General features: G+C 37.8%; 1 protein-coding gene across 1 annotated transcript in view; it reads left to right on the forward strand.

Moving 5' to 3' along the window:
* Window positions 1-5,553, forward strand: part of LOC145764448 (lactadherin-like) — a 36,439-nt gene extending 30,886 nt beyond the window's left edge. The window contains exons 4-5 of the mRNA XM_082576062.1: window positions 3,641-3,807; window positions 3,960-5,553. Coding sequence (XP_082432188.1) covers window positions 3,641-3,807; window positions 3,960-4,097 — 305 coding nt within the window. The 3' untranslated portion in view covers window positions 4,098-5,553. The remainder of the gene's footprint in view (window positions 1-3,640; window positions 3,808-3,959) is intronic.
* The last annotated feature ends 7,359 nt before the right edge of the window (window positions 5,554-12,912 follow it).

Below are 12,912 nucleotides of genomic sequence, written 5' to 3' on the forward strand. Positions count from 1 at the left end.
AAATCGTTTCTCAAAAGCATTCAATTAGCAAATTACTTATTTTCAGCCCTGTTTACCATTATGATGTCATAATTGCATTTGTCTAGTTCAATTGGTTCATATTGCACAAAATTCAAAACGCAAGCAAAGGGAGAAATGAACTGTGATTAACGTAAAGGAGACATAAATATTCAATGAAAACAATTGTGAATCAGTAGGCCTACATCACAAGAAAAATATCCAGAAAGTCATGTGTTTATGAATGCAGCTTTATATTGAAAAGATAGGCATACTGAAATGGATATTGTACAAATGAAATTTTATTCTAAGCCTTTGCTAAGGCCAAGTCTTTGCTGCAAGAAGTTTTTTCTGGTCTAAAGGCTAAATAAATGGCATATAGGCTAATAAAATATGCCTTTAACAAGTAGGATGCTGTACAAATAACCCAGATATATTTTACTGCATGAGACAACGCAGAGGAGCAACGCAATCTGGGATAGATACAGCGCTATATAAAAACAAGCATTAATTATTATTAAGTTAGGCAATTACTTTGACATGAAGCTGGGTGTGGTCACAGCGGTAAACCATAATCTCTCTTTTGAAACGTCTAATTCAAAAAGTGTATTCCTGTAAAATTAGCCCGCGGCTATCGAAATCGGGGTGCAACACCGTACACCACTAAACCTTGTCACTACAGAACAAACTACTTAGATAAAGACGGATATTTTGTCCAGCTGGCAAGCACCAAGCAAACAGTTAAATATGCGACCAACCTTCGAATCAACAATTTTAAAATGACGAGAATAGATTTCAATATCTCAAACGCATAACTTTCATACTGTGACGTAATAATGATAATCATTATGAAGCCATCCTCAACATGTGTTTAAAGGTGGTGATGCAATGTTTCATCAGGTCTTACAAACGATGGTGCAATCTCTGCTCATGTTTTAGGAATTTCCATGACGTAAGATTCAGTAGACCTGAACGGTTTTATATGACGTTTGATTTGTACAGAGATTGGCCGTAACAGGGTGATCAAGATAAGTCCTGGGTTCCTCCTAAAGTATGCAAACATTGCACTCAAACCCGTTTCTGGGCTCAAGGCTAAGAAGTTCAGAGTGCCATGGCATAAAGAGAGCCGTGGAATCACCATGAAAATTCATACTTCTGTACGGTGAGCATGTTCGAAGGAAGTTGGAACATCATGTTTACATGGAGTGTACAAGGCAGTCATTGCGTGGACGTTGCTGTTTCTATTTTTTGTTTGCCCTCTCTTGTTTCAAGTGCTGATTTGCTTGAGACAATAGGAAAACGGGCATGGCTGAGAGTAACCTCAATACCTTCAGTAATGTTTTGAAGTAATGATAAGCTTTTTTCTCAAAACTATTTCTACCACCTACTGTAGTAGTTAAAAATTTAGTTATCAAAAGTGGTATCTGCAATCTTGGCTAACTCAAAAACTAGAGCTAATTTGAGATAACTTAGTGCATTTTCAGAATCAGGGGCCTCGAAATACCTTAAAATGACTCTCACATGTCCTGCCTTTATAAAAAAAAAATTGTTGGCCTATGAAAATCGATAAACATCGTCAAATGGTTCAAGAAACTAAAAGCAGTAGACATTTACCTCAGTGAACGTTGCACAAAGAAAATCATGTCTGAAATGTGGTAGAATTCGACATTTTGAAAGTAATACACGTGTCAGTGTTCATGGAGTTGCTAATTAAACCACTTTACTTGCTACAAGTTTGTGTTACTGCCTCTTATTGTGTCCATTGAGATGCTGCAGTGCATTAGAAGATGGCGAGTGAGCAGTTTCAGGGACAAGCGAAAACTCGATATTTTGAAAAAATTCAAACCAGGTGAACCAGGGTCAAACGTTAATGTTTTTTTGTGAAATTTGGTGTAGGAGATACATTTACCAAAAGGAACAATTTTACAAACTGACGAAAAATTTAAAAGAAAAAAAAATTTGTTTCGAGATTTTGAGCCCGCCTAATATGTATATCAAGCCCTACTAAGTGGTGCAAATTCTATGGCAACGCCCAAATTGTAGCGTTTCAAATTCCTAACAAACACAGGTTTCACAACGACAATGAGACACAAGGGGGCGTAAGAAAAACCGCAGGTGCTTCATAGGCGAAAGGATGGTGGCTTGTAGCCTATACATTCTTCTTCTTCTTCGTTTGAACCTCTTTTGCCACTTCAAGGGTCGAGGGGCTCTGCCTTTTACCACCCTTGGGCAGTGGCGGCGACGCGGTCTAGATGTTTGGGCAGGTGTCGAGCAGCCATTTAGTTGATTCGTCATCCAGTTCACACAGATCACACCATTTGGCACATGGTAGATGGTGCAGTTACAGATGGTGTGGTCTGCGGTTTGTTCCTCCTTGCACACACTCACTTGCCACACTCCTATACATTGATGATGTAATATCCAATGCTTACGCAAACCCATTCTATTTCCTCATTGGCCGTGCGGAGTTTGCAAACGTCCAGTTCAAGCTTTCATGGACAAACGTGGCAAGGCCATGTTTTCTTGCTTTGGGTAGACCCAGCTATAGTGAGTAGTGTGGACTGTGGAATTACTAACTTGTCTGCAGAAGTGCAGTGGGTCTCCTGGAGGAGGATAACAAGAGCTTGGTTCTTATGAGCGATCTGCTCGATCACATCAATCTTGCTGGATGTGATGCCCTCATTGTTCAGCTGTAAAATGGTGGGATGACGGTGCTTGTCGACAGTGGGACTGCCGCGCTCTGAAAAGAGCGGTCCTCGTGGAGTCTTGTGCTGAGCGTTCCGGGTCGAGGTTCGGTTTTGACAGTCTTCGTTTCGCATTTTTATGATACTACTTACAGGGGGACCGTGTGAAGGCGACTGTTCTTCCCCTCCGGTGCCAATGCATCTTTCCAACTGTTACATTTGGCGCGGAAACTTGGAACCTTACAAAAAAGTTAACTCTTAAACTAAGATCAATGCAAAGAACACATGAACTAATTATAATTAGTTTAACATGACGAGACAAAAAACTTGTGATGAATTCGAAATCAAACAAGTTACAAGACAGTATGAACTAAAATGGTCATGGCATGTCTTACAGCAAGATATCAGGACAACCGATAGACTAGCAAATTAACAACTTGGACTCCCTGGGAAAACAAACGCAAACAAGGAAAGACAAAATGAGATGGAAAGACGACCTTGACAAACATTGTGGGACAATAAACTGGTATTCAAATCCACACGATCGACTGGATAGGCAATAAAAGCGCAAGACCTTCGCTCAAGTAGTGGGCCACCACAAGCTGAAAATGATGATGATAATGAATGATGATTGTAGTAATGAATGATGACTGTGTATGTATATGCAAGTAGCCGACTTAAATTACTGCCTTTAAAAAATCCCGGTTTTTCCCAGGATTGGGTTAAATTTTTCCAACTTTTGCAAAATTCTTTCCAAACCGAGAATTTAGAAACTTTGAAGGTACAGTAGGCTACATTAGTTTTGGTGCGATACTGATAAGCCCAGCGTTATACGCGTCAGGTTTTCCATCGCTGACTTCACTCGACTGCCGAAAAAAATTTAAGTCAATCTGACAAAATAAGATAACGATGAATATTAAAAACATTATATCAAAATAATAATCTGATTTTATTTGCAGAAGCTGGTGCGTGGATACAAGTTGATTTGTTGAAGCCAACTCGTGTTATTGGTGTTGTTACTCAAGGACAGTCTGATCAAAATGAATGGATAACAAGTTACAAAATCAAATATGGAAACTCTGTTTCAACCCTGAAAACTATAAAGGACAAGCATGGGAATGACAAGGTAAGTAATGTTTGTACTTGTTAAAACTACTCGACTCTGTCAAGGCAAATGTCGATGTGAGTGTTTCAATGCAAACGACGCCGGTTCAAATACCAGGTATGCTTGTTTCATGAAAGCTTGAGAAACACGACATAACATTTTTACATCTACAGATGTTCCAAGGTAACACTGATAGAAACACGCACGTCCTCCGTGATTTCCCACGCCCTCTGGTGGCAAGATACTTCCGGCTTGTTGTTCAAACGTTTCGTAGATATGCTTCACTGCGAATGGATTACGTCACATGTTAAATAGGTGACTGACAAAGCTTATCAAACTTTAATTCTTGAAGATGATCAACTTTCAACTACACACAAGATGCAAATAATCAACGCCAACAATCAATAACATTCGCCTTCGATATCATTCATTGTCATCAGTGATGCTACTTCTGTTCTGCACAAACTGATGAAATGTTGTTTTTACGTCAAATGACATTGATAGAAAAATCTCATTGTTCTTCATCGACAACAATGAGTAACAATTTTGTAATAATCATAAACAATTTTTCGTATAATTGTAATCGATTTGAAAAGATATATTTTACCTGTAGGATTGAATGATATGTTAACATAATCGGATGTATATAATTACACTTCACAATAAACTGATAGAGACTATTATGCGTATTCTAGTTATAAAAAATCATTATTCCATAAATATTTTCGAAATTACCACTTGCGTCTGAGTCAAATTAAAAGTTTTCAGTAGTTCTGAAACAAAAAAGTCTCTTGACAAATTTCATCATGGCGGCTTTACATAATTCTAGAGATTTTGAACCACTGGCGCAGACCCGGTCGCATATTTACAAAAGGTTCCCTATTTTGTGCCTATCTCGAAAACTGACCAATCAGAAGCCGTATCACTTTTTTACGTCAACTCATTTGCAAAGTTTCTTTGCGTGATTGCGTCGAGTTCGTAGGTTTTCTCCAGGATTGCCAGTTCTGCGGTTTTCCCCTGGAGTAGGCTAGTTTTATTTCAAAGTCACGGAAAAATGCTAGCAGTGGCGTCTTTTTTTATTTTATTTTATTTTATATTCATAAAAAAAATTTTGACTATATTCTGGACTTGTTTCATCACTTTCGTCGACTGGGCTACTTTCAGTAGCAGTTGGGCTATAAATTTTAAAAACATCTGGCACCTTAGTTTGCTCGCTGCTCGTGTCTGCTCTGCTGTTTTGCAGGCTAATCGCTAGGCTAGTACTGTGGCAGGCTATATCTTGTAATATTTTTGTATATATCAAATAATCACTGAATATACAATGTGCAGTAATGAACCGTGATGATTATCCAACTCTTACAATACGTTTTATCTGCAATTTTAGATTTGGACTATCGGACAAAAAGAAAGTATTTCACCCCTACATCTCATTCCTATATATGCTGCAAACATTTCACTGAAGTAGATATAATTAGTCATTGGACAAAAAGTGATTTTCTTGTTGTGTTTACTTTAAACTAAGTTTACTAGGCTTGAGTTAAAACATTCCTCCTTTCTTAAAAAACAATGACCCAAGAATCAAGATGATGCTCTCACTAGGATACTCAAACAATGTTGCTTATTAGGGCAACCAATTTTTTGACATAAAAACTTGAAATGTTGACTTTATAATTTACAAATTTTGACTCATAACTTTCTGCGTTTGCAACCCAAATGCAAAATGCAAAGCATAATAGAAATCAAACCGTTGGCGTTAAGTGAGGATATCTTTGTTTTTCTAATGAAATAAAAGAAAAATGTGGAAGACTCAACGACAAAATAAAAGACAAAAAATGGACAACAAATGTATTAGGCAAATAAAAGATCAATAGCCGCCTCAAAATTGAACTTTTCGAGCTTTCGCCGAAGCAAAATCAGCGATAATATCTTCAAAATCAAGTTTTTGAACGAAATCTCTTTTTATAGAAAGAATCGATAGAGCTGATAGCCCTTAGCCGATCATCATTCATGGGTAGAACGTAAATACGACTTTATCATTTTGAGAAACTCCTCTAGATTTATGACGTAATAAATGTTACCGTACTAAAAATTGAATAACAGACGGAGTACAGACTACAGCTATCCAACATCACGCAAGAAGCAACTCGAGCTTTTTAGCTGTTGTTATATCCTTAAATTTTTTAAGGTGTATAGGCTACTAGCTGCCTCTTTGTAAATCATTTTCTTGTTTTACTTTTTATTTATTTTTGCATTACTTCATTTCTCGTGCTGTGTGCACTGTGCAGCCTCATTTTGCCGCCCCCTTGCAGCCTGCCGCCCTTGGCGCAGAGCCAGAACCGCCAAGTGGCTGCTACGCCACTGCAGAAACGTGCGTTGCATGGAACTTGTCTAGAGGATCAGTGTTCATACCTTTAAACAGGTTATATTGATCTATGGTCACAAAGAGCACGCTCTGCAGGAGCTCGTTGATACCAATAATCTCAAGCCTTAAAGCAGCCGGTGGCCATCGCGGCCATGGCCGCTAAGTAGTGCTTGAATGACCGCCTGTGCTACCTCCTCCGTCGGCCAAGTTTGGCCGCCGGTTTCTTCTAGCCAATTATTTAATTTCGCAATAGAATGATCGTGGATTAAATGTCGAAAATATGTAGAATCAAAGAGTGATGCAGAATTAGGTTAGCGCATCATAGTCACTGCTGTTGTATTGAATATATCCAGCTGCGATCACCAGCGCTGTAAGTCTTGTTTGCAATTCCCGATGTTTATTTTAACGAAGTGTTAATCCGAAGTGCTAATTTACATCGGCTGGCAATATTGTCGTTTTTATATCGATTTAATGTTGTCGGACATTGAATCGTTGTTAAAAAGGAGAACTAAGTTAGTTGACATCCGTGGGTAAAACACGTGTCTTCATAGTTGAGAACGCTGTGGGTTAGTGACTTCACACCCTCAATGGTGACATCATAACGGAATAAATGGTCAGGTTTTATGAAAGGCGCAAGGCGGTATGCAGTTGAAACAATTTACTGAGCTGCGAGCAGTTAAAACAATTTAGGGTCGTTAGATGGTCCAGCAATACCGGATTACAATCCCGATAAAGCATTTAATGCGTGGTACAACGATTCTATTGCAGGACGTCGCCCAGACTTCAACAACACTAAGTAATCATTTTAAAATTGTTGCAAGTTTAATGCTATTTACTTGTGCTATCGTTATTGTATTTTGGCCTCCAAGCACGCCGATTTGGCCGCCGAGAAGGAGCTCTCGGTAGGCCACGATGGCTGCCGGTAAAAAACACGAGTTTTAAGACCTGTAATCTTACCACCTGGCATGATTCAAATGTAAACAGCTGCTCTTCATCCTGCTTAAATATGTCCTGCATGTGATTGGAATATGATTGTCATCTTTAAGGATACCGGTACTTTATTGTTAACATGAAAACATAAACGTTATGCATAAAATTCACTGAAGATTGCGACTTACAAGAACCTAACAATAATAGCAACAACTAACAACCTAACAAGAACCGAACTAAGATAGGCTTAGCGATGCAATTTCCTAATTGCTGCCAGCGCTTGTAAGGAGGTAGGAGAGCAGGTTGAACGTTAATTGTTTCTGGTGCAGACGCGACAAATTTCTGTGACAACTTTCCCTGGGTTGTGAGTCACACCATAGTGCGGTAATGTCATTGGGTAATATTGGTAACGTCTCGAGGTAAAAGGACCAGCTGTAAAAGGACAAGCTTTTACTTTGGGGTTTAAAAAAAGTTGTCGATTAGGCCTACACGAAGTCAACAGGCAAATTCATTACCTCTGGCTCTACAGTACACGCACCAGCACATCATTGAATGCACTAAAGCGCGTACATAGACTACTTTCATTGACACATTATAGTTACGCATGTTACCTAACATTATTAACATTAACATGTTACTAATTAACAGCTACACAGTCATGAAAACGATAAATCCATTTTCGTACGTTTCGTCAATCAATACAATTTACTTCTTCAAGAAAATACATCAGATGGTGTAACATGACAGAGCACAATACCATGCAATAGTGACAATCAAGGAAGCAAGTAAATGATAAGATTGATGATACAAGCAATTTGAACAACGTAATTAATGCTTCCAACACTTTGATCAAATTTAACCAAGTCAAATATTTTATAGCGTAAATATCTACTATATATGTATCGCCATTTAGATTACGCTATGTTTCGTGATATACACAAGTAGACGTAAATATACTTAATCAATGACTAAGACAGTTAATCATGCAAACAGCTATAGGCCTATCCCTTCGTAGATAGAGTGATTACTTATTAAAGTCAGCATTTTGTGTCTGCTTCGTAAAGATAACCTGTATTTAATAAAATATATCACAAATTACAAAAAAGAAATAAACAATAAGCAAATACTTCTTTGAGATATGGCCATCAAAAATAGTCCGGAATGACCAGGAGATTATGTAATCAAATCACAGCACACTGATAAACAATCTAACCTGCCACAATAAGGTATTGCTAATCAATGAAAATTTGATCTTATTCAATAAGAATACAACAGCAACTTCACCAATACTCACTTCATACGATTGGTTGTAAATAAATGTGAAGTAAGCATACAATAAACATTAGAGTACAATACCATGCACGCTTGAAAAAAACTGTTAAGGTGTATATGAGAGTAGCAACTCTATTTGCTGTGAGGTATAACAAATAACATAGGTGAAATGATGGTTGGTTATCAATGTTGCGCCAACTCTGGAATCGCACCCATGGTCTGAAGGCATGCAGTAAATGTCTGTGAAGTGAGCCCAGAAAGGTTTCTTTTTTCTAAAGTATAAATAGATCTCTAACTTTTCCTAAGAAGGTCAAACTCGGTTGTTGCTTGATTCCATCAGCTTCAATTGGAGAACACATCTCATCTCTTTTTCAAAAAGCTGAAAAAATACAGTGCACATTAGCAATTTCTGAGTAGTGTATACACATTGGTACACAACATACAATTTAGACCTACTATCCTCGCCAGAACGAACTTTTTTTGCCTCGAATCAAAGTCAGAAGATGGTGAATAAATGAGCAAAAACTTATTTGCTGGGCCGTAATAAGTAGCCTACTGTTGCCACTCTACACAATTTTAACCTAATTAATTAAATTTAACAACCAAACTAAAGCCATTCTTTTGATCTTATTCTTACCTTTTGTAGGTGTTGTAACAGACATAACTTTCCACACATTTGCAACTAAATTTAAGAAACAGGCAGCATCTTTTTTTCATTTCTTCATCTTTCGGAAATCAAAACATTGGTACTTTCACTGCAGCCTTGTACATACCCACTTTTACAGCGTGTTACACAACACACAAACCCCATTTCACAAATATAGATTTTTAAAGCACTGAATTAATCATAATAAAACCTAAATGAAAGATCAGATTAAAACCTTGGATTGCTACTGAAATTTAACATATGTATGATATTATTATATACTTTTGTTTATAAATAACTTTCTGGACTACTAACAAGCTAGCCCTTTAGTTAGCCTATATTGATTTATTTCATATTATAGCCTGGGCCTACAGCTATAACCGTACAAAACCACCTTAGGGGGCAAAATGTGTGCAATTTTAATGAAACATTGCTTAATTCAGTGGCATATTCTCCATACATGTAAGGCATGCACTGCATGCCTTACACTTCTGATGAAATCATAAATCTTTCAAGGACAACGAATTTATGCGTAGAAATAGAAAATGTAATACGGTACCGTAATGTTTTATAAACCTAGTTTAAATTCACTTGCAAAGTATTCAGATGTGTATTTACAGATAGCCTACAGAAAACTAGCATGCAAAAGACATTCATTAGCCTTTCTGACCCTATTGTACAACCAAACTTCATTACTAACTAGTCTTCAACGTGCAGCCTAATCACCAACAGCGCTGTTTAAACTTTGAATACTTGCCAAACAGTGACACTACTGTGCGCAGAAGTACGGTACTTCTCGCGAGGTCATGTGACTTCATATCCCGAGCTCACTATATCCCCGATTCCAGTATATAACTTCAATGGTCTTACTATAGCTATCAACAAGTAATTGGTAACTGTAGCTAAACTAACAATAGCTTAACAGCTAGCTATCAATAAATTGTATCATCACATCAGCATAATGTTTCAATCCTAAAACTAGCACTGTTACCACTATACCCTCAAAAACCTTTTTTTCCACCTGCCACAATTGAAGCCCTTTTGCACTCACCAATAAAGCCCAGCCTAAACTATCTGTGGTTTTATTAGCCAGCTTGGAGAAAGATATTAATTGCACAGGCTTTATCAAGTTCGCAACGTTCTAACCCAGGGGTGTGCAACCTTTATTACAGGAGGGCCAGATATAAATATCTGGGTGTAACCGCGGGCCGCACGTTTATTTAACATATGATTTCTATAATAGTTGCAGTCACAAAACAGTAGTTTTTTTGTTATTCATTGTATTCTTTTGGTATTATTAAGCGTTATCTCCTTGCAGAAATAATAAGTTAAGACGCATAAATTTCTGAAGAAAACTGCTATTCAAATTTATTGTCACACCGTCCTTTTAAACGAGTTCAGTGAGAAATTTGCGGTCGGCTTCTTTTTCCGACGGCTTTTTTCCAAATTTACCGTACTTTAATGAAAGTGTTCGCGATTCGAAGTCCATTTTCCAAGTGTTCGTCTGTCAGAACCGATCGATAGGGAGATTTCATGACGCCCATTTTAGAAAAAAAATGTTCGCACAAATACGTTGAGCCAAAAAGAGCCATTTTTGAAGCAATGAATTTTTTCCAATGTGGAAAGTCATCTTGGTAGAGATGTTTTCGGTAAAAATTGTCAAGATTCATTTCTAAATAGCCTACTTTGCTTTCAAATCCGTTTTCTCTTGAAGATCAATCAGTTCAAGTTGGATATCAGCTGATGCTTTGTCAATGACTGTGTCGAATGGCGAAGAGAATATACCAAACAAATATTCATGAGATTTGAAGTCCTTGAAACGAGCCAAAAATTCATACAACAATTTTTCAAATTTAGTTTTCTTCTCAGGATGCATTCCATAGTCTCTCAAAGTTGGAAAGTGGAAAATATTTCCTATCTGTATGTGAGCTTTCCAAAGTCGTAATTTGTTCATAAAGCCTTTTATGTGACCATAGATCTTCACGTTCCAAATAATTAACACAATGGATTAGCGGTGGCCGGTGGGAGATTTCTAAAATGGTTAACAGAAGATGAGAAATCTACAATAATCCACTCCACAATGAATTGTTCACACGTACCAGACTAAACTAAATTATAAACTCGTTTCGCGGGCCGCACACAATTCAAAATTGGCACATCTTTGTGGGCCGCACAATTTTTCTTCGCGGGCCGCATTTGGCCCGCGGGCCGCACGTTGCACACCCCTGTTCTAACCGCTTTACCAATTGCACAGGTGGTAGGCTACCTGAGAAGCCATGATGCCAGCAATTGCCTAGGTTAGGCTACCGAAAAAAAAAATTAACATTGCCAATTTGTCAGGCTCAATTTTACATGCACCAGTACCTAGGCTACAGTTAACTGACTAACTTGCTATAACTGCTACATCGAGTGCCAAGAAAATTACACTAACTCATTTTCCATTGATAAATAATTATTTTATGCGCGCTTTCATTCATTTCAATTAACTGACTAACTTGCGAACTTAAGCTACAAGCCTGCTCCTGTACCAAACATTAAGACAAGTTAGACAACTACTCAACTAGCAGAAGACCAAAGAAAGAAAACGTAAATGACGCAATGACGTAAGAAAGCGATACGGCATCTGATTGGTCAGTTTTCGAGATAGGCACAAAATAGGGAACCTTTTGTAAATATGCGACCCGGTCACCGAGATTGACAGAATGAAATTTCCGAAAGTTAAACCAGCGTTGCAGTATCTGGACGTATCTTTGTGCATTAAGATCGGGTTCTTACCCAACTGAACTCTACCACGACATTTGTCTATAGAATGACTGCATAGTCGAGTGGTGAGAGCCAACGGCAATCGAAAGGGCGTTGGTTCGAAACCGCTCAAGAGCATGCGGCTGTGTCTTTCGCAGGACACTGAAGGTGGACACGAAGATTGGCTTCCTTGCCTTCCCGTCCACTTAATCTAAATCTTCAACCACCAGGTGTAAACCTGGATACGACAAACAAACAACAACCTTTTTTGCAACAATCGTATTGCATGTGATCAACATCGAACAGAAAATTACTTCACCCATCCTTCACCCCACCATTGTTACGTATCAATGCTACTCGTTTGAAATTTTGTAATCATCGTCGAGTGTTTGAAACATTGAATAATCGAAATTTCAATCGTAGAATAACAAGTAATGGTAACTTATTCCGTTGATGTGAAATGTGTGATATATGTATAACTGTAATCAATTACATAACATGTATGCAATCTCTAATAAGTAAACTTTCCAGCTGAAGAGCGACTACTTGCGGAAGTGTAAATATTTCTCAAAGTTGATCAGAGGGAATTTTTTGGTTTGATAGAAAACCAGGTTAAACTTTATATAAAGATTTGTTCTTCAAATGAGTTGATCAACTGTCACAGGAAAAAATTTACTGTCAACCTTTGACCTTGCTATTATGCGTTCATGTGACGTCATATCACAGTCATCAGTTGCTTCATCCAGTGGTTCTCAAACTGCGCGACGCTCTGGTGCAAAGTTTAAAATTGTTAACCCTTGACTGCCACAGCTTTTTTCAATTGGGTTTACGTCTATGCCAAGGGTATTTTACCAAAATTGACACTTTTATAAAATACGAATTTCGGGGCCTTTTTGAAAGGCTGATTTAGGTTGTTTTGTCAAAATAGATTTGGAACTGACAAGGATATGTTTTGCGTCATCGATGGTTTCTATGACGTCATAAAAATGATCATTGATGACGTCATTATTTTTGCCTTTTTCCCTTAAAATATCTCTTTTTCTAACTGTTCAGCACACTATGATTGTGAAAGCTTTTATTTGGGGAAATATTACAATTTACTTCCAATATTTCACTTTCGTGTGGTATTTCGTAAAGCATTCTCCAACATGCAAGCCTGGTTTGCTTGGAAAAT

Source organism: Aplidium turbinatum, chromosome 2 (assembly GCF_918807975.1).
Source record: "Aplidium turbinatum chromosome 2, kaAplTurb1.1, whole genome shotgun sequence".
Classification (NCBI taxonomy): domain Eukaryota; kingdom Metazoa; phylum Chordata; class Ascidiacea; order Aplousobranchia; family Polyclinidae; genus Aplidium; species Aplidium turbinatum.